This window comes from Embiotoca jacksoni, unplaced genomic scaffold (assembly GCF_022577435.1).
Source record: "Embiotoca jacksoni isolate LCO1_2020_lvr unplaced genomic scaffold, fEmbJac1.0.p SCAF_91, whole genome shotgun sequence".
NCBI classification, from domain to species: domain Eukaryota; kingdom Metazoa; phylum Chordata; class Actinopteri; family Embiotocidae; genus Embiotoca; species Embiotoca jacksoni.
The window spans coordinates 375,001-401,044 of record NW_027185449.1 but is presented as its reverse complement, the minus strand read 5'-3'; the positions used below and the strand labels follow the sequence as shown (position 1 = coordinate 401,044).

Genomic DNA, 26,044 nt, shown 5'->3' with positions numbered 1-26,044 from the left:
ACTCATTCTGGCTCTTAAAGAAAAAAAAAAAATCACTTGAAATTGGAAGACGACCGTGACCACCTCTTGAACCGGTATCCATGACGACGTGACGAGCGCATTCAGCTTTTGATAGTCTATCTGTCTGCAGCTCACGCATTTAAAAAAAAAAAAAAACTCAGGTAGTGGAGTCTCTGAAACTCGTCCTGGCAGATCAACACTGCAGCTGATTTATTCACCTTCAGGTCACGTCTGCGTTAATGCAGCCGAATATTGGCATTTAATTTTGAGATGTTGGGGAGGATAACTGGCGTCCGCGGTGTGAACGGAGAGAGCCGGACGCGTCACGACCGTGACCCCTCCTTCAACGGCTCGGCGTGCGGCAGGTGACACAAGCAGATTATCGTATAAGCCTGTTAAAGGTTGCCGCCGGAGACCGCAGCGTGCCGAGCAACATGCTTACGGACTAAATGCTGCCGTCTGCGGCTCAGCTGTGCGCGAAATTGACGTGAAAAACAAACTTCCCCAAAGATGTTTCTTTCAACTTTCTTTGTGCTTTGCGTGTTAAAAAATAAAAATAAAATTAAAAAAAAAAAACACTTTAGATTTTGTGCTAACGTTATCTTCAAAACTACAGGAAAACGTGTAACTGTCACGCCTCGGCTGGCCAAAGCGTGGCAGTTTCACGTTTTTGCCGCGTGAAGCGGGTTTGCAGAGAAACTGCTTCCAGCTTCAGATGTGAAAGATCTTTATTACACAGGTTTTTTTTTATTGGAAAGCAAAAAAGAAACGTAACATTTGTAAGTATATTATTGTCAAATATAAAGGATAAACCTCAAAAGTAACATTCACCGCCTCATCGGTATCCCGTTAATAATATATAAACTACTGGTAAATTATTTATTATATAGAAATATTACATTTTAATTGAGGTTTTTTTTCCTGTTTTATTGTCTAACAATCCAAATCAATTTAATGTGGCTTTTTTTTTTTCCCACTAATCATGCCAAGTAAAAAGGAGAACGTGTGTTAAATGAATTACAAATCTAAAATACAAAATCAAACTTTGCATAAGGATTCACCTGTTAAATGATAATTGGTGCAGCCAATTGGTTTTTAGCAGTCACACCATTATTCAAATTTAAATTCAGCCATAAATCTTCATCAAATCTGTTTTTGATTTAAAGCTGTAACATTAAAACACCAGCGAAGGTGAGTAATTTTCATAGAAACTATCAATAAGCCTTTTTTATTTATTTATTTATTTATTTTACAAACGGTGCCTTGGCAGTGGTGTCCTGTTGTCATGGCAATATCCGCTGATACTGTATTCAGCGCCTTGACGCACCACTGATCACGCGCTCATCCATCAGTCATGACAAACCTGGGGAACTCGCGGTGCGCGTGCACGTTTTTGAATCAACAGCTGTCCCGTTTCTGCGCAGGACGCGTTGTTTGTTTTGCTTTTTGCTTCTTCTTCTTTTCTTTTTTTTCTACAAAAACCTTCATCCGAGGGGAGAAAGAAGACGATGAAGACGATGCAGCAGCAGCCTGAGCTGAGCTTAAAGTCTCAATGAGCAACCTGTGAGACAGCCTCCCCTCCCCTCCCCTCCTCCTCCTCCTCCTCCACCTCCTCTTCCTCCTCCCTCCCCTCGGAGATGTCCGTGGATGTAATCTCCACCGTAACAACAGGTATTTGCAGGATCCCAGACGAAGTAATCGGTGCAGACCTCGACGAGCTTTCGGCAGGAGAGTCAGAGCAAAGCTCCGGCAGCGCAAAGTCTCTCGGTGAGTCGAGTCAGCTGTTTGATGCTCAATCTAACTTCTGTTCTTCTTCTTCTTCTTGGCACACTTTCACTTGAAGGGCTGCAGGTGGTTTGTTTTGAGAGGGGAAAAAAAACGATGTTTTCTAATTTGTACTCCAGCGCGTAATTTGGGTAGTTATTATTATGATTATGATTATTTTATTTTTTTTTATTTGGTGCTCTGTGTTTTATTATCACGATGAAATCCAGGAGTCCCAAACCTGCAGGTGTTTAGTGGTTAGGGATCTGTGAGGCTCGAGCTGAATGTCTGATCGGTCGCAGATTGTGCGGCAGAGCGAGCGATCTGTCGGCGGACGCCCGCAGTTCTGTGAGCGCAAAGAGGAGGAGGTGCACGACGTGTCCGTCCGCGTCCATCAGTGCGTCTGTTTGCTTTCTGTCACATTATTTATCGGTGTTAGTATCTCTTTTTTTTTTTTTTTTTTTTTTTTTTTACATCAGAGCCAAAACGTGACTGGACTGTAAATCTGCAGGTACAAGGAGAAAAAAAAAAAACCAGACTCCTCTGCAGTGAAAGATTGTTGTTGTTTTTGCAGATTGCAGAAATGTGGGACTCTGTTGCATGTTTTGGACTTTTGCACTTTAGCTTTGTGTTGCTAAATTGTGCTTTTGGTTCCTCTACTGAGTGTTAATGTTCTGGGCTGGGCTGCAAAACAACAACAACAACAACAACATCGTGAAAGAAAGAATGACTGCAGCTTTTTTCTTTATTTTTGCGGGGGACATCAGACTCTCAAATCTCATCAGTGTGTAAAAGAAAAGATTTTTTTTTTTTAAATCAATTCAGACGCTCCAAAAGTAATATCAGAAACATTAGGTTTAAAAACAAATAATCATGCATAGACTGAAAACATGAAAGTTAATAACCTAAAAATCTAATTTTTTTTTTTTCTTCATCTAATTCTAGATTTAAATGTTTATACCACCTGTTAACCGCTGTCTTTGGTTTTTTTTTTTTAATTTCAGAGATTTATTTTTTTCATTTAAAGTTCTTTGTTCGAGTCTGTTCTTTGGTATTTAAGCCTGCCACGAGGTCAGGTCTCCAAATCAGTAGTTCCTAATCCATTATATAAGAGAAAAAGCGGGCAGGACACCAAACCAGGTAACCTGTTCACGTAAGATGTTCTTAATCCCTCCATGTACCTTTTTTTAGTTTTATCGGATAAGTCCTTCTTTCCCACGCTCTAATCTTTAAAGATGTTCTTTTCATCTCGGTAAAAAAAACAAAAACAAGTATTTTGTCTTACTGCAATGAGCGCATGTCTCTGTGTAAGTTGTTCCTAAATAACTGGTCCTCTGCTTTGTTTTTTTTGGGGTGGGGGGTGGGGGTAGGGAAAGTTTTATTTTGAAATGCGTATTTTATTTTGAAATCCATATTTTCTGGATAGCTGCATGGGAGTGGGGGAGGAGGGGGGGGGGGACCCACAGAGTGACCTTTGTGTGACGGATTAGCGCTCGGCCTTTATCGATATGTATGGCTGCAGCGCCGCTGTCCTGCTGCCTGCGCGCTCCTTACAGCGGACGGATTATCGGCTGTCGGACAGTCTGAGCGGCCGAAGCTCCAACCTTCACACACCTGCCCTCCTCATCATCACGACACCTCAGTAATCCCAAAGCACCGATGTTGAGGGAGTCTGAATATGAAGCCTGGATTCTTTTTTTTGTTTGTTTGTTCGTTTCTGTTAATGCCAGAATTTAAAAAAAAAAAAATTTAAAAAAAAAAAAAAATTGTGTTTTAAAGTGACATCTTTATTTCTCATCTCCTGAACTCTTAAAAAAAAAAAAAAAAAAAAAAAAACAGAAATCCCTGCTGAAGCGTCTGAGGAGATGGGGCGCCAAGAGGCCGACTACGTGTGGAAGAAGGACACGGAAAACATCCAGGAGATCTTCGACATCATGCACGAGTTGGGATCGTAAGTCGCGTTCAGTCGTTTTTCTTTTATTTGTTTGTGAGATGGTTTTTTTGGGGGTTTTTTTTCCTTCCAGTTGCACCGAGGTGCCGACAACGTGATCACGGACCCGGGACATGCTGTTTGAGTTGCAGGACAGATTACCGCTTTGATTGGATTGACATAAGGAGGCCGACTTTACCGGAGACTTAGACAACAAGACGCTTCGGCTGCGTGGGGAGGGTTCGTCTGACTACCCCCGAGTCAGCACAAAAAAAACACACATCAACAAAAAAATTTTTTTTTTCTTTAGATTCAAAAAAGAAAGCAGAAAACAAATCAGCGCCTGTTTTAATAATCGACTCATTATTTAGATCATTTTTAAGCAGGAAGTATCAAATCTCTGCCTCCAGCTTCTCAGTATTGAACTTTTTTTGTTTGTTTTGTGTGTTTGACTTTTGGTCAGACATTTAAAATATACATTTAATAACATCATATTTGGCTTGATTGCCATTATTTCACTTTTTTTGTGGGGCGGGGCTGCATTTTAGAGACAAAACAATAAACAAAGTAAAACAGAAAATAACTAATCAGTTGTTAAATAGTGAAAATAATCAATAATTGCAGCCCTAAAAGTAAAAAAAAAAAAATAATACTAGTTGGTGTGAATTTAAATTGGACCTAAAGCAAAATTTTACAAAACTAAAACGATGAAATCCACCTTATGTTGATGCTCAGTATACCGTCTTGTTTGTGTCGGCCTCATTTTTTTCTGCCACATCGGCGGAAAAAAGGTCAACGTGTCCTCGAGCGGTAGCCGAGTTAGCGACTGATTGAAGGACGGGAAGCCGACGGTAAATAAAGGCGCGAGAGAGGAAACGCTGAAGATTCTTTTTAATCTAAAAACATAATTGGACCCCGAAGGCCCCTCCGTCGTCTAATAAAGAGGTCCGATCAGTCTGCGGATGTTAGTTTTATTTCCCCCAACACACTTTTAAAAAAAAATAAAATAAAATAAACCGCAGCGCCATTATTGGAAAAGTATATGAAGACGTGTTGGAACAACGAGTTCCCTTCGACTGAATGATGCAACCAAGAGACACGGGAGAGACACGAGGGACACGAGAGAGACGCCGCCAGCAGACCGGCTCCTCTGCTTCTACGTCGATGTTGACGGTGTCGACAGACGCCGGCTCCTCTCCGTGTTTTGCCCTCCGCCTGGTGTCAGCTTACACTTTCCATCACAGTCAAACAAAAAAAAGGAAGAAGAATCCAGAAGGTCCTCCACGCAACGGGAGCGCTGCCTCGGAGGTCGGAGGACCGTGAAAGAACCCCTTGAGTCCTCCATGAGTTTTAACGGGAAGACATTTACACGCTGAAGTCGGAAAACGAGCTCTCGGGGGGGAAAAAAACGAGGCGGTTGAAGCGACAGGAAGTGAAGCGCTGCGATGACGTCGTCGTGGCAGCTGGTTCCCGTGTGTGTGTGTGTGTGTGTGTGTGTGTGTGTGTGTGTGTGTGTGCGTGTGTGTGTGTGCGCGCGTCTTCTAACGTTGACGCTTCATCAGCAAACCATCTGCAGGAACTCGAACCGTACATCGGTTGTTTTGTCGTCAATCCGGCGGACCGCCTGCGTCCCCTCCCAGGACGAGTCGCGGCGTCCCGTGCGGCCCGTCCTCAGACCTTCCCCGACCCGTCTTTGAGCCGTCCCGTTGTGTCCCGTCCTGCTCCGTTCTCTACGTTGAACTCTGAACATGCTGAGTTTCTTGACCTCTGCCCCTCGAGCCCTCGCCGGGCGCCGCCGGTTTCCGTTGCGTCAGGGATAAAGACGCCCTAATCCGACCCGGTGAGACAACTATTCCCAGAACGGCGCCGAAGATAGCGATGGCACCGAACAATAAGCTCCTGGCATGCGAATAGTTAATCCACCAGCAGGTCTTGATTGGAACCTTTAATTCTGCTGTTTGAGCGCCGGCGTTCGTGTTGTTGTTTGTTTTTTTTATTCTGACGCGCTTCGAGGAATTCGATCGGGAAGTTTCCAAAGCGAGGAGAAAAAAAAAAAAAACATGATTAAACTGCTGTAAAACATCCATTTTAATTCAATATAAATGCAGCTGAAAGAATTTGAACTCTCTGGAGTGAATGAGGAAATAAAGAAGATGGAGGCAGCAGCCAGTTAGCTTAGCTTAGCATTAGTTTATATATGGATGTATGGTGGAAAAAAAAAAAATCAAGCCTGGCGCTTTCCAAAGGAAACTATCTGCTTTCTAGCACCTCTAAAGCTTAGTGATGAATCATTATAGCTCATAGGTTTAATTAACTCCAAAAACTAAATGTAAAAGTCTCCATTTGTGGTTTTTAAGGAGGTTAGAAAGCTCCAAAATAAAAATAAAAAATAATATAGTTTCACAGATTCAGGCTGTTTCTCTCTATTTTTTGGTCTTTATGTTAAATAAAAGCTGACCTACTTCTGGCTGTGGTTTCATATTTAGCATAACAACCGAAATCAATCTGGCGTCTTAAACTTATTGTGAGACATAAAAAAAAAAAAAACCAGTTCAAAACATCTGCAAATAAATTGTACTCTCTTCATCATCAGTAACGTCGTGTCCGACGCGTGTTTGTTTCCCAGCGGCGCGTTCTCCGAGGTCTACATGGTGAAGGAGAAGAAGACGGGGAAGATGTTCGCCATGAAGTGCGTGAAGAAGAAACAGAAGCAGGATCTGAACCTGGAGAACGAGATCGCCGTGCTGAGGAGGTAAAAAGCCCATTTGACTTATTTTACTTTGTATTCATTTGTTGTTTTTTTTGTACATGTAGTTTTGTGCGTATTTCTTATTTTGCTCTTATTTTTTCTAAAATAATTATTGTGATCTATTGTACTTGATGTATATGTATTTGTACATTTTCTTTTACCGTGTGCAGTTTTTTTGGGGGGTTTCTTTGCTGCTGTAACGACTGAATTTCCCCACTGTGGGATTAATAAAGTCTAAAAGTAAAAACCTTTGAATTTTAAATTCCCTCAGAAGTCAGAAAGGAAGGACTCCTGATCTGCTTCCTTTTTCTTTTTTTTTTTGTGTGTTGAACTTCTTTTTTCTTTTTTTTTTCCAAACAGAATCCAGCACGACAACGTGGTGGGGATGGAGGACTTCTACGAGAGTCAGACTCACTACTATCTCGTCATGCAGCTGTGAGTCGACCATTTTTTATCTTATATATATATATATATATGTATTATTACAGAACGGTCAGATTTATCTAATTAAAAAATGGGACTTAAGATGGATTTTTTTCTTCTTCTTTTTTTTCCACCTTCCGACCGTCTCGTCATCGAAGGGTGGCGGGCGGCGAGCTCTTCGACCGGATCCTGGACCGGGGCGTTTACTCGGAGAAGGACGCCAGCAGCGTGATCCAGCAGGTCCTGCAGGCCGTCAGCTACCTGCACCAGAACGGAGTCGTGCATCGGGACCTGAAGGTACCACCCACGCAGCAAAACACGTATATACTACTCGATCTGGTTTTACATGAGATGTCATTACCTTTTCTTTCTTTGAAATGAATGCTTGTTCGTTCTCTCCGTGCAGCCCGAGAACATCCTCTACTACAGCCAGGCGGAAGACTCCAAGATCATGATCAGCGACTTCGGCCTGTCGAAGATGGTCGACAACGACATCATGTCGACGGCCTGCGGCACCCCGGGATACGTCGGTAAGGAGAACGCGTCTGAATAATGGAGGGGCACTTAACTGGGAATGGGGTCACCGGCACTTAAAGAACACGACGATTATTCATGATTTGTTTTGTGTTCACGGAAGCTCGAGTAATTAGTTTTCGTCGGACTTTTCAGCTCCTGAAGTTTTGGCCCAGAAGCCGTACAGCAAGGCGGTGGACTGCTGGTCTATCGGAGTCATCACCTACATCTTGTGAGTGGCCGGATTTTTGCTTTGGTTTCAGGATTTTCAAAGTAAAAGCCTCTTCCATCCGGTCATTCCCGCCAACATCATTTCTTCGGCGGTCTTCTGAAACTTAATAAACGCGTTTGTTTTCCTTGCAGACTCTGCGGATATCCTCCTTTTTATGAAGAGAGCGAGACTCGACTCTTCTCCAAGATCATGAAGGCGCAGTATGAGTTCGACTCGCCCTTCTGGGACGACATCTCCGAATCTGGTGATTAAACTTTCTTTGCGTTGGATCTGTTGTGTATTTGCGGAGCGCCGTATTCGCTCTAACTTGTGTGTGTGTGTGTGTGTGTGTGTGTGTGTGTGTGTGTGTGTGTGTGTGTGTGTGTGTGTGTCTTTGTTTTCGGATGTGCAGCGAAGGATTTCATCCGTAACATGATGCAGAAGAATCCCAGCATGCGCTTCAACACAGACCAAGCGCTCCGACATCCCTGGTGAGCGTCACTCATTGTTATTATAAGAAGATTTTAGTGTAAATATTGGTTATGATGCACCAAATTAAATTTAATGAAACGTTAAATTATATCATCTTTTATGTTTAATCTAATGAGATTATGCAACAATTCACCTTTTAGGTTATAAGCATTGACTTTATATAAAAGTGGACGTAGCTTCTTGGTCCGATGCAGAAGTGCCGTAAGATGCAATGCCACCGAGTGCCACTAGAGGTCGGCTCCAAAAAAGCCTCCAGCTCCATTGACTCCCATTCAACTTCTCTCATCAAATTCAAAATTAATTAAAAAAAATCACAAATTATTCTGGTGTTGTTAGCTAAAGTTGCTCCTTCTCGTTCGTTTTCTGGCAGTCCATCTAAAAATAATCGAATAAAAAATTAGAAAATATACTTCAAAAAGCCGGCGTGGATTGTCTGTTTGATTGGAGCAGGAAGTGACCATATTTGGCAAGCTGGGGAGGAAGCGAGCGGAAGATCCGACTCGATCTTATTGGTTCCTACGTCCCGCCCACGGATAGCCGTAACCTGACTGCACCACAGGCCTGTCAATCAAACAGACACGCCCCCCCCAAAAAACAGGTCTTTTTGAAGCTTATTTTCTAATGAATGAGGGATTATTTTCAGAAAACTAATAAGAAGGAGTGACTTTATCTAACAACACCATAATAACTGGTGGACACATTTCATTGACTTTATTGGATGAGAGAAGTTGAATGGGAGTCTATGGAGCCAGAGGCTTTTTGGAGCCGACCTCTAGTGGAACTCGGTGGTATTGCAGCTTACAGCACTTCAGCGTCGGCCTCATTTTTCAGACCCATAAGCGTCTCTTCTGGTTCCAAACCGTTTCAATTTAACAAGTTCGGAGCGGTTTGTTTGTTGCCGCTTGAGTCCAAGATATTATATATACATATATACATATATATATAAAATTGAATACTGTTATTTTGCAATTGTTTCTCCTCTAGGAAAAAGTAACAGTCAAACAACATTTTAATGTTTAACATTTTAGTGACACCACACTTATTGTCGCATCCACGAGGTGAAATACAGGAACAGGCGTCATCACAGATACATTCAGGATCTACCTTCACTTTGAAACACTTTTTTTTTTTTAACTTTCTGTTACGCTATCTTCCGTTTTCCCAGGATTATCGGAAAGACGGCGCGGTGCCAGGACATCTACTACTCCGTCAGCACTCAGATCCAAAAGAACTTCGCCAAGTCGAAGTGGAAGGTTAGTCTGATTGATTTCTTGGCTCTGATGTCGTAAACTCGTTGAGGACTTGGAGTTTAAAGTAGATTAATCGGGTTCCTCCCTAAATCCTTCCTGATTAAAGGCAGTTAAATAAGATAGTGTTCTGTAATCAAGGCCGCCGATGGCTGATCGAGTGCTTCTCGTCTGTCAGCGCAACCGAAGTGTGCTTGATTGTTCTGCGGTAAAAAATGAGTCAATAACATGAAGCTGTTCTCAACTGGTGGGTCGTGAACCACAAGTGGGTCACGGGGCAGTTTTTAGTGGGTCGTGGTTATAGTCTGTAGGGGAAACAGGAAAAACGGAATTTCTGATGCTGTGCTTTTATTTTGAAGGGCGTACATTTTACTAAATTCTCATTTCTCCCGTTTTTGATCAGTTTTGGTGTCGTCAAAAGTCAATCTAACTGTTATCCAAAGGCAACTGGATCCACTTGAAATTATTGAAGATAATTCACCTCTCACCCAAAACATCTCCAAGAAGTCCAGCTGCTTTTTTGACGGAAGTTATCTCGACTTTTAACGACACTTAGATTGACCGCAATCTGGAGGAATGAGAATCCTCTCCGATATATTTTTTTCCATATTCCAGCTCCCATCGCAGCAGCCATTTCTCACCAACAGTGTCACAGCAGTAACCAGCAAAACTATAAACGTTGTAATATCATTTCTTAGCTCATATTTTAGCATCCTGTAAACAGAATCAGAATTAGACAAGTCAGCGTTTTTTTTTTTCATTCAGTTCAATTTAGATTCTCGAAAACTGATGATCATTTTAAATTTGTTGAAAGGTCTGTACGTTTTTAGTTCGTCGGGGTTTCACACCTAGTTGGACTTTTATTTTGTTAATTTCCCGTATTCAACAGGGCATAAAGTCAGAGTGTATTCCTGCACTATTTTTCAGTCAAATAAATCTAAGCGGCTGAAAAATTTCAAATATTTAAGTCGCGATTTAATAACTAAGAAAAAAAAAAACCCCGTGAGCTCACAGAGACCCGCCGGCGTCAAAGCGGCGTATTTCTTCTCGATGTCTCCCGAACATCGGCCATAAATAAATCTCGTCTTCGCCCGCTCCGCAGCAGGCCTTCAACGCCGCCGTCGCCATCAACCACATGAAGAAGCTGCAGCTCGCCCACTCCGACGTGATCCAGAAGCAGATCAGCATCCCCGACATCAAAGTGAGCGACGTGTCCTCCTCCGTGGGGAACCGCCAACACGCCGGCTCGGACAAACCCGAGGCCAGGGCGGCGGAGGTCAACGGGAACTCGCCGGTGACGCAGCACATGCCGCTGCCCGTCAACCACGTGGACCTGAAGAGCCACTTCCACCCGCTGAAGGCCACTCAGAGCCAGGGCACCGGGCACCACGCGCCCTCCATCGCCGACAAGGGGAAGCACGTCTACCACTCGGAGCCCGCCAACCTCAACGGGTTCGTGACACACCTCCCCTCCGGCGTTGAGAGTTTTTAGACTTCCTGATTATTTCGCTGCGGCGCCGGCTCACGCTTTTTCTTCTCTTTTGCTTTCAGGTGCGGTAAAAACCGCAACGGGAAGACTCTGCAGACTTTAGTTTGCTCGGTCATGTGAAGGCCGCAGGAAGTTTAGGTGGAGAAAAAGCTACTTTTACTTGGTAGGTCTGAGTTAAGCATCGACAAATACAGTAAAGCAAGTGATGCATGTGTTCAAATCACACCTTAATTGTTAAACAAGTGCACAAAGTACTCGGTTACACACTGAAACTCAGGGCCGAACGGCCTTTAGCTGCAATACCACCGAGCGCCACCAGAGGTCGGCTCCAAAAAACCTCTGGCTCCATAGACGCCCATTCAACTTGTTTCATGAAATTCAGGAAGTGACCATATTTGGACTAGCTGGGGGGGAGGAGCTAAGCGGTGTATCCGACTGATCTGATTGGAAACACGACGATACTACGTCCCGCCCACCGACAGCTGTAACCTGACTGCACCACGGACCTGTCAATCAGATGGACACGCCCCCAAAAACAGGTCTTTTTGAATCTTATTTTCTAATGAATGAGGGATTATTTTCAGATGGACCTCCAGAAAACTAATAAGAAGGATCGACTTCAGCTAACAACACCGAGATAACTGATGGACACATTTTTATTGACTTTGAATTTCACGAGAGAAGTTGAATGGGAGTCTATGGAGCCGGAGGTTTTTTGGAGCCGACCTCTAGTGGTGCTCGGTGGTATCGCAGCTTAAGGCGCTTCCGCCTCGACCTAATTTTTCAGACCCGGAAGCTACGTCCGACTTCTGCAACCCACTTAAAATGTTTTTTTGTTTTTTTTTCATCCGTGGTTCAGAGCCTGTTGTCCGCGTGTCTCACCCTGGACGTGTGCTTGTGCCCTCTGCAGGTCAGCGTTGCCGTTCGGACTCAGCGTGCAGCTGTTTGGTGTCAGCTCTCCCCCCCCCTCACCCGCCCCACCCTCCCCCACCCCCACCCCCCCGCGGTGCTGAGGACGAGAGGCGGCCGATCCTTCGACGGACCCCCAGAGCGGACCGCGAGGATCCGCGGGGACATTTGTTCGTTTTCTTTGGGAAGAGTGCCTACGAAGCTTCCCGAACGCTGGAACTCGCGCGATGAGATGCACAAGACACACTTTAACTCAGACGCACAGGACAAGTTTTCAAAAACAGTATTCTCGAGATTCTCTTCTAACGAAGAGGATCCGACGGACTTTACTTTGAAAAAAGTCCCACGTCGTTTCTGAGACGAGATTAATTCATCAGAGCACTTTAAAACAGTGTTCACGGTTTTATTTAGGACTGTGGTTCCGTGCTGCTTAAATAAAGACACGATGCAATAAAATAAATTATTTTACTTCGTCGTGCGTATTATCCTACGTAAGTACAAAAGAAACATTAACCGCATGCTTACCGCGTCCAATTATCCACGCTGTTGTTATTCATTCAGAAAAAAGTTATTTTTATTACCTCCCTTTTTGTTTCTTTGTTGTGTTTTATTTTTTCTAAAGTATTTGTGACCCTTTTTTGTACAAAAAAAAGTAAAATTAAAAAAAGAATTAATGAATTAAAAAAAAACAAAAAAAAAAACGAGCAGCCCAGACAAATAATATCAAGAATATAACAATAAATATACAAATATAATCATGAACAGTGTAAATGCCAGAAATGTATCCATAACTTGCCAACTCTGTACACGCGTCGACCGGCTAGACTTTAAGATCCGTTGTACTTGATGTTTTTCTGCTTCCTGTTTCTCTCTCTGCTTTGTGTGAGTTTGTATTAACGACCACATGTTGATCTTATCGATGTAATTCTGCTGGAATTCCTTGTATGCTCATAAATAAACGCTACGCACAATATTGCCTTTGTTTTTCTGACGTTTTTTTAAGTTACTCCCCCCCAACTAGACACTCGATAGTCAAGAGAATTTGCAGCAAAGTTTTTATCAAAATATGGCAAACTCAAAAATAAACAGGAATCTGATTGTAATGAATTTATTTACAATGAAATATGGGATTAAGCACATTCAAACGTCTTCAAACATACTATTAATCATGCAAAAAAATGTGCAAAATAACACCAAAAAAGTAAATTGTTGTTACATTTTCTTTGTAAACAAAACCAAGGCTGCAGAATTGGGTGAAATCCTTGAGATTAGAGTTTGCTGATTCGTTTTTATACATTTTTGTTGTTGTTATAATGTGTATAATATATAACGCTTCCACAAAGGAATGAAAAAGCCAGAAAAAAATAAATCTAAAGAAAGAAAATTTCGAAGAAAACGCCACCATTTTAAAAGATTATAAATTATATATATATACAGTGCATCCGGAAAGTATTCACAGCGCTTCACTTTTTCCACATTTTGTTTTATTACAACCTTGTTCCAAAATGGATTAAATTCATTTGTTCCCTCAAAATTCTACACACAATACCCCATAATGACGTGAAATAAAAAAAATTGAAATTTTTGCAAATCTATTAAAAATCAAAAACGAAAAAAAAAAAAAAAAAAAATCACATGTACATAAGTATTCACAGCCTTTGCCATTACACTCAAAATTGAGCTCAGGTGCCTCCTGTTTCCACTGATCATCCTTGAGATGTTTCTACAACTCGATTGGAGTCCACCTGTGGTAAATTCAGTTGATTGGACATGATTTGGAAAGACACACACCGTCTATATAAGGTCCCACAGTGGACAGTGCATGTCGGGGCACAAACCAAGACATGAAGTCCAAAGAATTGTCTGTAGACCTCCGAGACAGGATTGTATCTAGGCTCAGATCTGGGGAAGGGTACAGAAACATTTCTGCAGCATTGAAGGTCCCAATGAGCACAGTGGCCTCCATCATCCGTAAATGGAAGAAGTTTGAACCACCAGGACTCTTCCTAGAGTCGGCCGCCCGGCCAAACTGAGCGATCGGGGGAGAAGGGCCTTAGTCAGGGAGGTGACCAAGAACCCGATGGTCACTCTGACAGAGCTCCAACGTTGCTCTGTGAAGAGAGGAGAACCTTCCAGAAGGACAACCATCTCTGCAGCACTCCACCAAGCAGGCCTGTATGGTAGAGTGGCCAGACGGAAGACACTCCTCAGTAAAAGGCACATGACAGCCCACCTGGAGTTTACCAAAAGGCACCTGAAGGACTGTCAGACCATGAGAAACTAAATTCTCTGGTCTGATGAAACAAAGATTGAACTCTTTGGCCTGAATGCCAAGCGTCATGTTTGGAGGAAAACAGGCACCGCTCATCACCTGGCCAATACCATCTCTACGGTGAAGCATGGTGGTGGCAGCATCATGCTGTGGGGATGTTTTTCAGCAGCAGGAACTGGGAGACTAGTCAGGATGGAGGGAAAGATGAATGCAGCAATGTACAGAGATATCCTTGATGAAAATCTGCTCCAGAGCCCTCTGGACCTCAGACTGGGGCGAAGGTTCATCTTCCAACAGGACAATGACCCGAAGCACACAGCCGAGATAACAAAGGAATGGCTTCGGGACAACTCTGTGAATGTCTTTGAGAGGCCCAGGCAGAGCCCAGACTTGAACAAGATTGAACATCTCTGGAGAGATCTGAAAATGTCTGTGCACCGACGCTCCCCATCCAACCTGACGGAGCTTGAGAGGTCCTGCAAAAAAGAATGGGAGAAACTGCCCAAGAATAGGAGCCAAGCTTATAGCATCAGACTCAAAAAGACTGGAGGCTGTAATTTCTGCCAAAGGTGCTTCAACAAAGTATTGAGCAAAGGCTGTGAATACTTTATGTACGTGTTATATTTTCGTTCTTTATTTTTAATAGATTTGCTAAAATTTTAAACAAGCTATTTTCACTTTGTCATTATGGGATATTGCGTGTAGAATTTTGAGGAAAAATTAAAACTAAACATCAGAGATTAAAACTCCTTTTACTTGATTCTGTGACCGCGCCGGGTTTTTCCACCTCAAATTAAACCAACCTCCAAAACCGATTAGCAGGCTGTAACTTCAGTAGATTACACATCCGGATTACTGAGAGCAGAATCTGCCGAGCAGCAGGTTTCGTTCTCGATATAATTACAGCAGATCCGGAGAAAAAAAAAAAAAAATCACGACTCTGCGGACAAATTTATGGAGAAGTCAAAAACACAAAAAGCTGAAACCGAAGCTGTGAATCCTCTCCGACGATATGAAATTTAATAGTCAAATTCGCCTCTGCTAAAACTGTAAAGTTTTGTTTTTCTTTGAACGTTATTACTAAAAGAAAAAAGTCTATATTCCCTCCTTCACGTCCACTCGTGCCTTAACCCCCCACTCCCCACCCACTCCCCTCCTTCAGCTGCAACATGCTCGACTTGGTGAAGTCCAGTGGATGGAGACAGACGGCCCATTGAAGCAGGAGAAGCCCCAGGGATTTGGGCCAAAGGTCTCACAAACACAGTTTTCCTAGCAGCGACGAGCACACAGTGACTCCAAAGTGTCGAGCGCTCGGAGAGGAAGTTCACCGCTTTATGGGAAACGTCAAAACAGGACAAACGGGGCGAGAGGTCGTCCGCCCAATGAGCCAAAGTTGCTGTTTTTCTTCTGGGTTTTGAAATTGTGAACTTTCTGCAACTTGATGTATTCATACAGGTCGAGATATTAAAAATAAAAAAAAATAAAACAGTACGAAGGAGGTTGTTACTTTAACTGTTTCGCGTGTGTTTTTTTGTTGTTGTTTTTTTTGGGGGGGGGTGGGTCTTTATTCACTTCATAGGTGGGTTGGAAATCATGTTTTAAACAACATCGGAGCTCCATGATAACATTTAAAAAAATTATACAGCCAGCAGGTGAAAAGCGAGCAGGCCAAAGGGATAAAAAAAAAAAAAAAATTAAAAAAAAAAAATCTGCTATGTCGACAAAACCACAATCCAGCTGTGAGGTTTCTTTTGTGTGTTTTCATGTGTTTCAGTTGTGGAGCGACGTAAAGGTCGTTTCGACCTCTAACATTGAGCCTCCAATGTCTGCAAATCTCTACTAAAAGTCTTTTGAGCCCAAAGCGTGTCGCTGTCATCTGGGGCGCACATGTTGAACCACCATGCACGCGTCTCGTGACGTTTTTACCCCCTCCTCCTCCACAAACACCCCCCTCACCTCCCGGTTACTGCTGATGACACAGTCTGTGACAAAGATCAGACACATTTCCCAACTCACTTCATCGCTTTTCTCTCTCCCCCCCCCCCCCTCCTGCAGCCAGCTGGGTGGTGGGGGTCGTGTGCGTCCGTGCGCTGCAGCACGTTTGGACCCTCGTGATGTCACAAGAGATCACGTCCAGAATCTCTCCTCTACGTCGTGGGACGCAGCTGATGCCCTTTTACCCCCAACACACACACACACACACACACACACACACACACACACACACACACACACACACACACACACACAAACACACAAAAAAAGAAATCCTAATCTTCTCCAAGCCGCCTCATGAATTATGCGTCGTCGTCTCGCTGTGGGAGTCGACCTGCTTTCCGCTGGTGTTTAAATGTGCCGGATCTGCCTCTCTGCCTCTTTGCCTGCGGACGCCTTGATTGGACCGAAACTCCTGAGGAGGAAAAAAAAAAGTCGAGAGTTGACGACAGAAAGTGAGTACCTGTCCATTTGGAGAGTGAAGATTTGATTTTTTATTATTATTATTATTATTATTTGTCCTCTCTAACAAAACAAACCCCCCCACCCCCTCTCCATTCAGCTTCCGACGAAACCACAAAGCATGGACAGCTTCGGTGAGATCATCCCGTTCGCCAAGGAGATGCTGCAGCAGCGGTCCGGCCGCAGCCTGCTGAAGATCTACGTGCTCGGCTCCACCCTGGCGGTGCTCGGGGCGGCCGGCGGACTCGTGGGAACCATCCTGCTGCCCTTCGCCGCCGGGGACGCCGCCGACGCCGACGCCGACCTGGCGGAGCTTCTGACGGCGACGAGGGAGAAGGAGAAGGAGAAGGAGAAGCAGCGGGCGGCGATGTCGCTGCCCGCCTGCGACCAGACCGAAGTCGAGGACGTGCTGGAGATGGAGACCAAAGCCAAACATATGGTGGCGGCCGGGCGGAGGAAGTCCTCCATCCGCCTCCACGCTTCCTAAAGAGAAGAAGAAGAAGAAGAAGAAGAAGAAGAAAGAAAGAAAAAAAAAAAAAACATCCACCGATGGCACTGGTGGTGAATTAAATCACCACGTTGAACTGGGCCCTTTATACTCTTTCACTTACTTTGGGGTTGTTGTTGTTGTTGTTGTTTTTGGTTGAAGCTTGCCCCTGTTGACTGACAACAAAAAAGGAGATAGATTGAAAACTGCAGGTTACAGTGACGTGCGGCTGCTGGACAGCAGATTCTTATGGATGTCATGTGATGGATGTGTTGGATTGTGTTGTGTGATCGAAGTCAAATTTGCGCTCTATTAAAACATATTTTTCTGTTATAGCAACGGACTGATTTTGATTTAATCTGAGGTGCAGATTTCCTTCGAGAGTGATAATTCATAATCAATTCGACAGCAACAGAAAAATACCGATTAAAGGGGCTGCAACTAACGGTGACTTTCATCATCAGATGATCTGATGATTATTTTCTTGACTAACCCAATTGTTTGACACATAAAATGTCAGAAAATAAAAATACAATACAATTTCTTGTTTTGTCTGACAAACAGTCAAAAGCCCGAGATATACATTTCACAATCAAACAAAACGGGAAAACTTTCTCACAAGTGAGAAGCTGGAACTTAGATTAATATTTATAAATGTGTGTTTACTGCATTAACATGTCTTTCCTCTTAAAAAAAATATATATAATTGGACATTCAGATCTGTACTGGCTCCAGCTTCTCCCAAGTCCACAAGTGGTGAGAAAAATCAGGTGTCATCTCACAGGCGAACATTAGAGGGCGACAGCACACACACAGTTGTGACGTGATTTCAACTTCCGCCCGGGCGCCGGAAACGACGTCAGACGGTTCCGCACCGTGTTTACTAACGGCGGCTACGCGGTCGTCGGGACAAACAAAGTTGTTTCTCAGCGTAAACCGAATTAACACGCCGAGCGGAAGCAGAAGAATATCGCTGATGGCGGATCCTGCGGTGGCTTCGGGAGGTGCACTGAATGCAGGAACGGTAAGAAAGAAAGGAGGGAGGGTGGTGGTGGAGGTGGAGGGTGGAGGCGCTTCTTCTGGGCACCGTCACGAGCCGATCGTGGCAGGTTTACGATGCGTAGCTAGCGGTCGGACCGGACCGCACCGCACCGCACCGCACCGGACCGGTCCTCGGTGCCGCTGGCGCGTCTCAGCGGGGATCAATCGCTTTAAATCACGACGATTCGGTCCAGTAAGAAGCTGCTGCGGTTCCGGAGAGTCCGAAAAGTGAACTAACTTCAGTGACGTCAGCGCTTAGCCGCTTCGGTCCGGCAGAGCTATGAATTAATACTTTCATGTTGCGCGCGCCGATAAACAATAAAAGCAGATAAACAAATTATTATATATAAATATATAAATAAAACATATCAAATGTGACCAAATCCTGATCGTATGAACATTTTGAGTTTTGTACACGTGCTCGTGTGAAGATGATCAATAGTTGCTTGTTTGCATAAAGTTAGAAATTCATCTCAAATAATTGATCTGTTTATCAATCCAATAATAATTCAGTGTTATTTGTTCAAGACCTATAAAAATCCAAAAGGGGGTTCGCTTCTTTTCTCCACCCGCACTTAGAAACGTTTAGTAAATATATCTTGGTTTTTTTTTTTTTTTTTTTTTTTTGGGGGGGGGGGGTGTTTGCTTCATCAGCTTGTGTTTCTCTTTACTTGTGACTTAGATGAAGATCAGAACACATTTTTGTTGTTGTTGTTGTTGTTGTTGTTGTTGTTTTATGACGCCTTCCAAAGAGAAACCATTTCATTTCCTGTGTGTTTTCCTCAGCGTGGGGCGGGCGGAGGCGGCGGCGGCAGCGGCGGCGGGAAAGCGTCGTCCAGCCCGGCGGAGAACTACCACCTGGCCCGGCGCCGCACGCTGCAGGTCGTCGTCTCCGCCCTGCTGACCGAGTGCGGCTTCGAGAGCGCCGAGAAGGCGGCGGTGGAGACGCTCACCGAGATGATGCAGAGCTGTACGTAGGAGAACTTTCACCCGCCGTATCTTTTGCTGGTAAAAAGTGATTCCACCACGAAAACACCGGAAAACGAGGGCGTCGGCGTCGTCCGGAGTCGGACGTGAAACGTCTTACTTGTGTGAAAACGACAAACAAACATTCGCACTCCCGAACTTTCTACGACTCATTTCTGTTTACGCTCCTTTTTTTTTTTTTTTTTTTTTTTACTTCGATCTTTGTTTTCGTCGGCATGACAACATCGGGCCCCTTTTTTGTTCGCCGTGCGCAGGTGGGCGCCGCGCCCATATCTGGTTATTTCCCCGCCGAGTCAGCAGAAATGCGATCCGTTACGACCGGGCTTGTTTTTTTTTTTCCCCAACTTGCCTGCACACGTTTAAATCTTCAATAGACGTGAAATCTGTCGTTTTAAAGGAGATTCTGGATTCTGCGTCTCATCGGACGACTTTTAACAATCGTGATTTTAAATTTGAGGTTTTTTTTTTTACTGTTTTTTTTGTTTGTTTTTGTTTTCAGATATCAGTGAAATCGGCCGATGTGCTAAATCTTACTGTGAACACACCGCCAGGAGCGTCCCGACTCTGTCGGACACGGTGGTCACGCTCATCGAAATGGGTAAGACGCCGGCGTATGAATCACACGCACACCGAACAGCACAACAAATAAATAAGTAAATCAAACTCATCCGATTTATTCCCTCCGTGGCGCTGAAGGGTTCAACGTCGACACGCTGCCCGTTTACGCCAAACGCTCGCAGAGGATGGTCATAACCGCCCGTGAGTCGACGCTGTGATGTCCACGCACTTTCAGAAACGATAATTTACTAAAATATTCTTTTAATGATGTAAAAAAAAATATATATATATATTTTGTTCACGGTTCTTTATTTTTTTTTTATTTTCAGCTCCGGTGACGAACGCTCCCGTCACTCCCAAAGCTCTGTCGGCCGGACAGAAGCGCACCCACCCGCCTCACATCCCCGGACACTTCCCCGAGTTCCCCGACCCCCACACCTACATCAAAACACCCGTGAGCTGCCAACCTTTAGAAAAAAAAAAAATCTCAAAAACTGTTTTTAAATATTTGTATTATTTTAAATATTGCCCCCCCCGCCCCTCCCTCTCTCTCCCGCAGACGTTCAGAGAGCCGGTGTCGGACTACCAGGTGGTGCGAGAGAAGGCGGCCAATCAGAGACGAGACGTGGAGCGAGCTCTGACGCGCTTCATGGCCAAGACGGGAGAAACCGAGAGCCTCTTCAAAGACGACGTCACCGCCTTCCCACGTGAGCCACGTTTCAAAGGCGATCGCGTCGCAGAGTTCGGCTTCGTGTTTTTGTGCGCGACCTCTGACCTCTCTGCTCCCCCCACACCCCTCCTTCCCCCTCCCCGTGTCGTCAGTGATCGCGGCCCGGCCGAGCGTCATCCCGTACCTCAGCGCCCTCCTGCCCTCGGAGCTGGAGCTGCAGACTCTGGAGGAGACGGACTCGTCGGAGCAGGACGACCAGACGGACAGCGAGAACATGGCCGGCAACAACATCTCGGTGAGTCCCGACACGAGGCGCTTCGTACGTGAGGTCATCAGAGGAGTCTCAGAGGAGTCTCAGAGGTCATCAGAGGTCATCAGAGGAGTCTCAGAGGTTATCAGAGATCATCAGAGGAGTCTCAGAGGAGTCTCAGAGGTCATCAGAGGTCATCAGAGGAGTCTCTGAGGTTATCAGAGATCATCAGAGGTCATCAGAGGAGTCTCAGAGATCATCAGAGGAGTCTCAGAGGAGTCTCAGAGGTCATCAGAGGGGTCTCAGAGGTCAGAGTTCAGCATCAGAAAGGAAAGCTGCTAAATTTTACGTCATCAAATTGTTTTTGATGTTTTCCTCCGTGATTTCATTGATTTATTACTTATATTAATGAATATTCAGGAAATATCTCACCAACACTTTGAATTTCTCTTCATTCATAAAACTTTCAAATAATGAACCATAAAATGTGATTTTCTCATGCGGTAAATCTTTCTAGCAAAAAAAAAACAAAATCCCCTTTTAAAAGCACGCTGCTGACGATACAGAATCATCTGATCTCTCTTCTTCTTTTTTTTCTGGATGTCCTCTGAAAGAAAATCTGCAGCTGAACGTCCGATCCATTTTTTTTATGACCGTAACAAACAACATTTCAAGGTCGGACTTTCAGTATTTGAGCTCCGACGGTTGCACGCAGTTTTTCTATCTTTCAGCAGAAGAAAACACACATGCTGCTTTTTTTTTTTTTTTTCAGGAAGCAGAAGCTCGATTCTCTCAAGAATCAGAAGTTCAGATCAGAACTTCTGTGAAATTTACGTTATTGATTGAGTCCAAAGTAAACACATAATCCTGATGTGTCTTTCTCTGCTTGATTGACGGCAGTTTTTACCGAGCTGTCATCTCATAATTGCGCCAAGTTATTTTCCGTGTCCTGATTGACTTGTTTTGTTGTCATGGAGACGCTGTTGAATTTAAAAGAAGAGTGTCAAAAAAATAAAAAAAAATGCGGTACTGCTCCTTTAAAATGTGACGCTCGTCTCTCTGCTGTCTTCGCTCAGGACGACCCGGGCGCCGACAAAGAGAACTCCATGCTTCCTCCCAGCGGTGGCGTCCCGTCGGCCAAAGCCAGCGAGGACAACGTGATCGACAACCCGTACCTCCGGCCCGTCAAGAAACCCAAAGTGAGGCGGAAGAAATGAAGCGGTGGAGGAGGGGGGGGGGGGGACCGCCCGGAGAGACGGACTCGCATGTTGCCCGAGCAGTGGACGGACGCACACACACACACACACACACACACACACACACTCTCTCTCACACAGAGAGAGAGGAAGTGGACCCGGTGATGAAACGAGCCAGCGGACCAGAACCGGTGCCGGCGTTCACGGACCGAACTGGACTTCTTGTTGGAGATGAACCGTTTTGTTTGTTACTTGTCACTTTTTTTTTTTTTTTTTTTTTTCTCAGCAAGCGCTCACTTTGTTTAAAAAAAGGTTTGTAAGCAACATCGGTGTGTTTGTCTACAGACCACACGGGGACTCCAGGCATTTTGTAAATAAAGAAAAATAGCTTTCTTTTTTTTTGTAAAAACTCGTCCTTACAGTTTTTTTCTTTGACTGAATTGATTTATTTCTGGGTTTTAGAAGTACAAACTCAGGTAGGCCACTCTGGTCCTGCGCTTCAGAAACTCCTTATCAATGCTGAGCTGAGGAAGAAAAAAAAACAAAACGATAAAAGGAGAGTTAAGTCGTTTAAAATGCTGGGTGTCATTTTAAAAAGCAGTCATGTTTCCAATTAAAGATAATTTTTAAATTGCTAAATTATAGATGTCATTTCTTTTTAAAGATAATGGTTAAAAAGTAACAAGCTCATAATTTAAGATATCTTAGTTGTAGTTTTAACTAGTCATGAATTCCAGGTTCAGATATCTATCATTTATACTAGTAATATTTTAATCTGAGAAATACAAAAACTACCATAAAGGTCCGACATTTTAAAGTTTCTGGTGTTTTATTTATAGTCCTGAAAGATATTTTTGTGGTTTTCAGCATCAAAAAAACATTTCAATACCGCTTTACAGCTCCTCTCTATAGCCTCTAGGTGGAGCTGTTCTGAGAAAAAGCTGCTTTTTTAATGGGTGATCCTTTAGAGCAGGGGTCTTCAACGTCTTTCAGGCCAAGATGGAGGTCCAGGCTTGGAGGGACAGGTCCAGGCTTGGAGGGACATGTCCAGGCTTGGAGGGACAGGTCCAGGCTTGTCTTGCTGTGAGTGAACCGGTGCCCAGTTTGAGAGCTCCTGTGTGTCGCTGAATGTGTGCATTTCTGACTGAAAGATAACATCTTCTGCCTCCATTTATCCATGTGCTACAATATGTTGGATTCATTTTAATGTGTATTTAAAGACATTTAAATTTGGGGGGAAAAAAATTGGGGGAAAATTGTCTAAACCGAAAATTTCATGGACCCCCTGCAGTACCTACACAGACCCCCTAGGGGTCGCAGACCCCCTTTTGGAGACCTCTGCTTTAGAGGTTTGGAGGTTTAAGTGGAGACTTTATTTTTTACTTTTTGAACAACCTGCTATAATATGACTTTTTTTTATGACTTTTTGAACGACTTATTTCATTTAATTCGAACCAAAACAAATTTTTGAACTCAAAACCTATTTTTATATCTGAACATCAAACTCCTTAAAGGAATAGTTCACTTTGGGAAAGGTATTCCAGGATGTCCGGTTGAACATCACATTAGCCTCCCAACTAGTTTGAGCAATTTTTTTCACTTTAGTCGTTTGTATGGATAAAAAAAAAGAACGACATCATGTTTTAATTTGGGTTAGTTTTAGAGCTGCTGATTGGTGGATTTAGCTCAAATAAATTGGTCGTACGACGTCCTCGTAACGTCTCGCTCCACTCACCTTCACCCTGAGTGACTTCTTCTCCAGCTGAGGCAGTCTGGACCAGTCGGGGCTCCCGAAGCACATCGGCCAGCTCACTTTCCGGTTTGTCGCGACATGCTGGGCGTACGTTCCAGGTCTGCGTCACAAAAAATAACATCTGTCAGCTCCAGTCAGTGCTGTTACGTTCCAGCTGTGCGTGTGCGTGTGCGTGTGCGTGTCACCCTGGCGTGTCGTCGGCCGTACACGGCACGCTTCTGAACCTCTGCGTGGCTGAGCTGAAAGGTGTTTTGCTGGAGGGAACAACTCTGGACCCGGTCTGGTCCTGCTGGTACGCCCACGGCGAAGGGGTCAGGAACTGGTGATCCAGATTATAAATTTAAAAAAAAATGTTTAATTAGAAGTGACACATTTAAAGGGGTAGTCCAGCAATTAGTGCTGCTGGAGGGGAAGGAAAAAGTGAGTTTCTACTCATAACATCGATATACCGTAGCTGCACATTCAATATCTGTAATTTTCTTTTTAATTTCAGGTATTGACTTGCTCCTTGTTATTGGGGACTCCCTCTCTTATGTAGAGGTGTTGGTTTTTTTTTCAAATTTTTCTTAAGTTTTAGGGACTTACAAGAAACACATTAAAAAAAAAAAAAAAAAATTTACTTTCAGAACTTGTGTGAAAATGTGATGTTTTACATCATATTTATGCAGAAATATAAACACTTTTTAGTAAAGAAAGTTGATATTTTCCCAATTTTTTTTTTTTTTTTAATTTTTTATCATGAATAACTAGTCAGTGGAGCAGTTAAACTTCCACTTCAGAACATGAATGCTGGCGACTACTTTTTTGTTAAATCTGTAAAATACCTTGTTGGTCGGTGGAAAGCGTGCAGCGGTCCTCGCAGAGAGACCGTATCCTCTCTTACTGCCCGGCGTCTTCTCCAAATTATAAAGTATGGTGCCGAACTGGGGAGGAAAATAAAAGATGAAACGTGTTTTCAAAAAGCAAAACGGCCAAAAAAAACAAAAAAAACAACTTTAAAACAACGTGAATTTTTGTATTTAAAAAAAATAATAATAATAACAACTCTTCATGTCCATGTACATGTAGTATAAGTATTATAAGTATTAAAGCTTTCGTTAAAATACAGGCTCCGGTATTAACACGCCAACCTCGTGGTTGTCATAGCAACCGGGGCCGAGGTGCGGCGCTCGCGGTCGTGCCATTTGGTTTCCCAGCCGGTCCGGCGCAAAATGGAGCGGAAACACCTTCCTCTCCTGCGAGCTGCCGAAAACTACTCTCTGAACTGGAGCCGCTTTGGACATAACTAGTTGGAAAAATGAAGTGTCGCAACGATAAAAAAAAAAAAATTAAAAATTAAAAAAAGAACTGGTTTAGCTTTGTCTCGTGCCGGGATCGTCGTCGTCGTCGTGTTTTGACTTGCTGTAACTATGGCAACTCGAGAAGCACTTCCGTGTTGACGTTAATATGCGAGACGTTTGTCAGCAATTCAAATGTCACGTGGCTGAAATAAATTATAATTTGATCGACTGAAAAAAAAAAAAACGCAACTAATTCGATAATTATTGGTCATTAGTTTTTCAATAAAAGATGTGAAAATATTCACATATTTTTCCTCTTAAATGTCAGAATTTAATGCACATTAGATGCTTTACTTAATAACTTTGGATGTTGGAGAGATAAAACTGGAGTTTGATTAAACTATTGAAAGACATACCGTATTTCTGACACTTTATCAACAGAACCGGCTTATTTATTTAATAACTGAAATGACCCAATTACAATCCGTAACTATGACAACCGAGAAGCACTTCCGTGTTGACGTTAATATATGACACGTTTGTCAGCAATTCAAATGTCACGTGGCTGAAAAGAACTATTTTGATCATTATTGGTCATAAATTTTTAAATAAAAGATGTGTAAATATTCACTTTTCCCTGTTAAATCTCAGAATTTGTTGCAAATTAGATGCCTTAATTAATAACTTTGGAGTTTAATGAAAGTATTTAAAGACATACGGTATATTTATGACCGTTTATCAACAGAACCGGCTTATTATTTAATAACTGAAATGAACACAATTACTTTCCGACAACTAAGACACTTCATAGATATCTTTATTTGCAATTTAAAGACAATGTACTGTACACGGTGGTGGCGATTGCACATTAATACGTTTTGACAAAAGCACAGCTGAGGCATTTTATACAAATAAATTACCTGTTGAGAAAACATCGGTTTGCAGCGGTGCACATTTGGGATTTAACCGTAATTCCACAGGGAAATATTGGCATTCGTCTGTAAGGCAATTTCAAAAACAGCAACAAGATCTCAAACGATCTTTTACACACAGGCACTTCTTTCATCACCAGTAGTCTTTTAAAATTAAAGTTAAGTTGGGAGAAAAAAAAACAAAACAAAACAAAACAGTAAGAAGTGAGGTCTGACACGGTCCTACAGCATCCAGCGATTGCATTCACGAAGAAGGCAGATTATTTTGAGGAGAAAAAGGGAACAGAAAAGAAAAATCAGCAGTGGCACACGAACATCTTTGAGCACACGCGCTCCAAAAAAAATAAACTCGTATATTTAAAAGTCGCATCCGTTTTGGCATTTCAGAAAATGAGGAGAGAGGAAAATTGGAGTGAGGCTTTCGGGAATTCCAC

The 26,044-nt window shown here is 43.3% G+C and overlaps 5 protein-coding genes across 5 annotated transcripts in view; 3 read left to right on the top strand and 2 right to left on the bottom strand.

The window, feature by feature from the left end:
• The first annotated feature begins 1,379 nt into the window (after positions 1 to 1,379).
• camk1gb (calcium/calmodulin-dependent protein kinase IGb) lies at positions 1,380 to 12,698 on the top strand. The gene is made up of 13 exons (XM_069141815.1): positions 1,380 to 1,767; positions 3,604 to 3,715; positions 6,321 to 6,446; positions 6,804 to 6,878; positions 7,025 to 7,163; positions 7,273 to 7,396; positions 7,536 to 7,611; positions 7,743 to 7,855; positions 8,003 to 8,081; positions 9,248 to 9,335; positions 10,432 to 10,781; positions 10,881 to 10,981; positions 11,729 to 12,698. The coding sequence occupies exons 1-12, from the start codon at positions 1,638 to 1,640 to the stop codon at positions 10,936 to 10,938; spliced, it is 1,470 nt and encodes a 489-aa protein (XP_068997916.1). The 5' UTR covers positions 1,380 to 1,637; the 3' UTR covers positions 10,939 to 10,981; positions 11,729 to 12,698.
• A 3,624-nt stretch (positions 12,699 to 16,322) lies between these two features.
• On the top strand, positions 16,323 to 17,278 carry g0s2 (G0/G1 switch 2). The gene is made up of 2 exons (XM_069141834.1): positions 16,323 to 16,449; positions 16,557 to 17,278. The coding sequence occupies exon 2, from the start codon at positions 16,578 to 16,580 to the stop codon at positions 16,941 to 16,943; it is 366 nt and encodes a 121-aa protein (XP_068997935.1). The 5' UTR covers positions 16,323 to 16,449; positions 16,557 to 16,577; the 3' UTR covers positions 16,944 to 17,278.
• Positions 17,279 to 17,778: 500 nt separating this feature from the next.
• Positions 17,779 to 22,054, top strand: taf8 (TAF8 RNA polymerase II, TATA box binding protein (TBP)-associated factor). Its single transcript, XM_069141828.1, has 8 exons — positions 17,779 to 17,967; positions 18,771 to 18,954; positions 19,471 to 19,569; positions 19,668 to 19,730; positions 19,859 to 19,983; positions 20,089 to 20,236; positions 20,352 to 20,494; positions 21,526 to 22,054. Exons 1-8 carry the CDS (start codon positions 17,920 to 17,922, stop codon positions 21,664 to 21,666), a joined length of 951 nt encoding a protein of 316 aa, XP_068997929.1. The 5' UTR covers positions 17,779 to 17,919; the 3' UTR covers positions 21,667 to 22,054.
• Positions 22,055 to 22,080: 26 nt separating this feature from the next.
• On the bottom strand, positions 22,081 to 24,794 carry LOC138193664 (ciliary microtubule-associated protein 3). Its single transcript, XM_069141829.1, has 5 exons — positions 24,529 to 24,794; positions 24,223 to 24,321; positions 23,584 to 23,717; positions 23,381 to 23,498; positions 22,081 to 22,169 (listed from the first exon to the last, which is right to left on the bottom strand). The coding sequence occupies exons 1-5, from the start codon at positions 24,679 to 24,681 to the stop codon at positions 22,104 to 22,106; spliced, it is 570 nt and encodes a 189-aa protein (XP_068997930.1). The 5' UTR covers positions 24,682 to 24,794; the 3' UTR covers positions 22,081 to 22,103.
• Positions 24,795 to 25,479: 685 nt separating this feature from the next.
• The window catches only part of atp6ap1b (ATPase H+ transporting accessory protein 1b), a 6,610-nt gene continuing 6,045 nt past the window's right edge, over positions 25,480 to 26,044 (bottom strand). The window contains exon 10 of the mRNA XM_069141818.1: positions 25,480 to 26,044. This exon is cut by the window's right edge and continues 374 nt beyond it. The gene's annotated coding sequence lies outside the window, so the exon portion shown is untranslated.

Coding starts and splice junctions, on each gene's coding strand:
- camk1gb (XM_069141815.1), top strand. CDS start 1,638: ATGTCCGTGGATGTAATCTCCACCGTAACAACAGGTATTTGCAGGATC. Junction 6,447..6,803: donor GAGATCGCCGTGCTGAGGAG/GTAAAAAGCCCA, acceptor TTTTCCAAACAG/AATCCAGCACGACAACGTGG. Junction 10,782..10,880: donor GAGCCCGCCAACCTCAACGG/GTTCGTGACACA, acceptor TTTTGCTTTCAG/GTGCGGTAAAAACCGCAACG.
- taf8 (XM_069141828.1), top strand. CDS start 17,920: ATGGCGGATCCTGCGGTGGCTTCGGGAGGTGCACTGAATGCAGGAACG. Junction 17,968..18,770: donor GTGCACTGAATGCAGGAACG/GTAAGAAAGAAA, acceptor TGTTTTCCTCAG/CGTGGGGCGGGCGGAGGCGG. Junction 18,955..19,470: donor CACCGAGATGATGCAGAGCT/GTACGTAGGAGA, acceptor TTTTGTTTTCAG/ATATCAGTGAAATCGGCCGA.
- g0s2 (XM_069141834.1), top strand. CDS start 16,578: ATGGACAGCTTCGGTGAGATCATCCCGTTCGCCAAGGAGATGCTGCAG.
- LOC138193664 (XM_069141829.1), bottom strand. CDS start 24,681: ATGTCCAAAGCGGCTCCAGTTCAGAGAGTAGTTTTCGGCAGCTCGCAG. Junction 24,322..24,528: donor GTTGCTATGACAACCACGAG/GTTGGCGTGTTA, acceptor TTTCCTCCCCAG/TTCGGCACCATACTTTATAA. Junction 22,170..23,380: donor AGAAGTCACTCAGGGTGAAG/GTGAGTGGAGCG, acceptor TTTCTTCCTCAG/CTCAGCATTGATAAGGAGTT.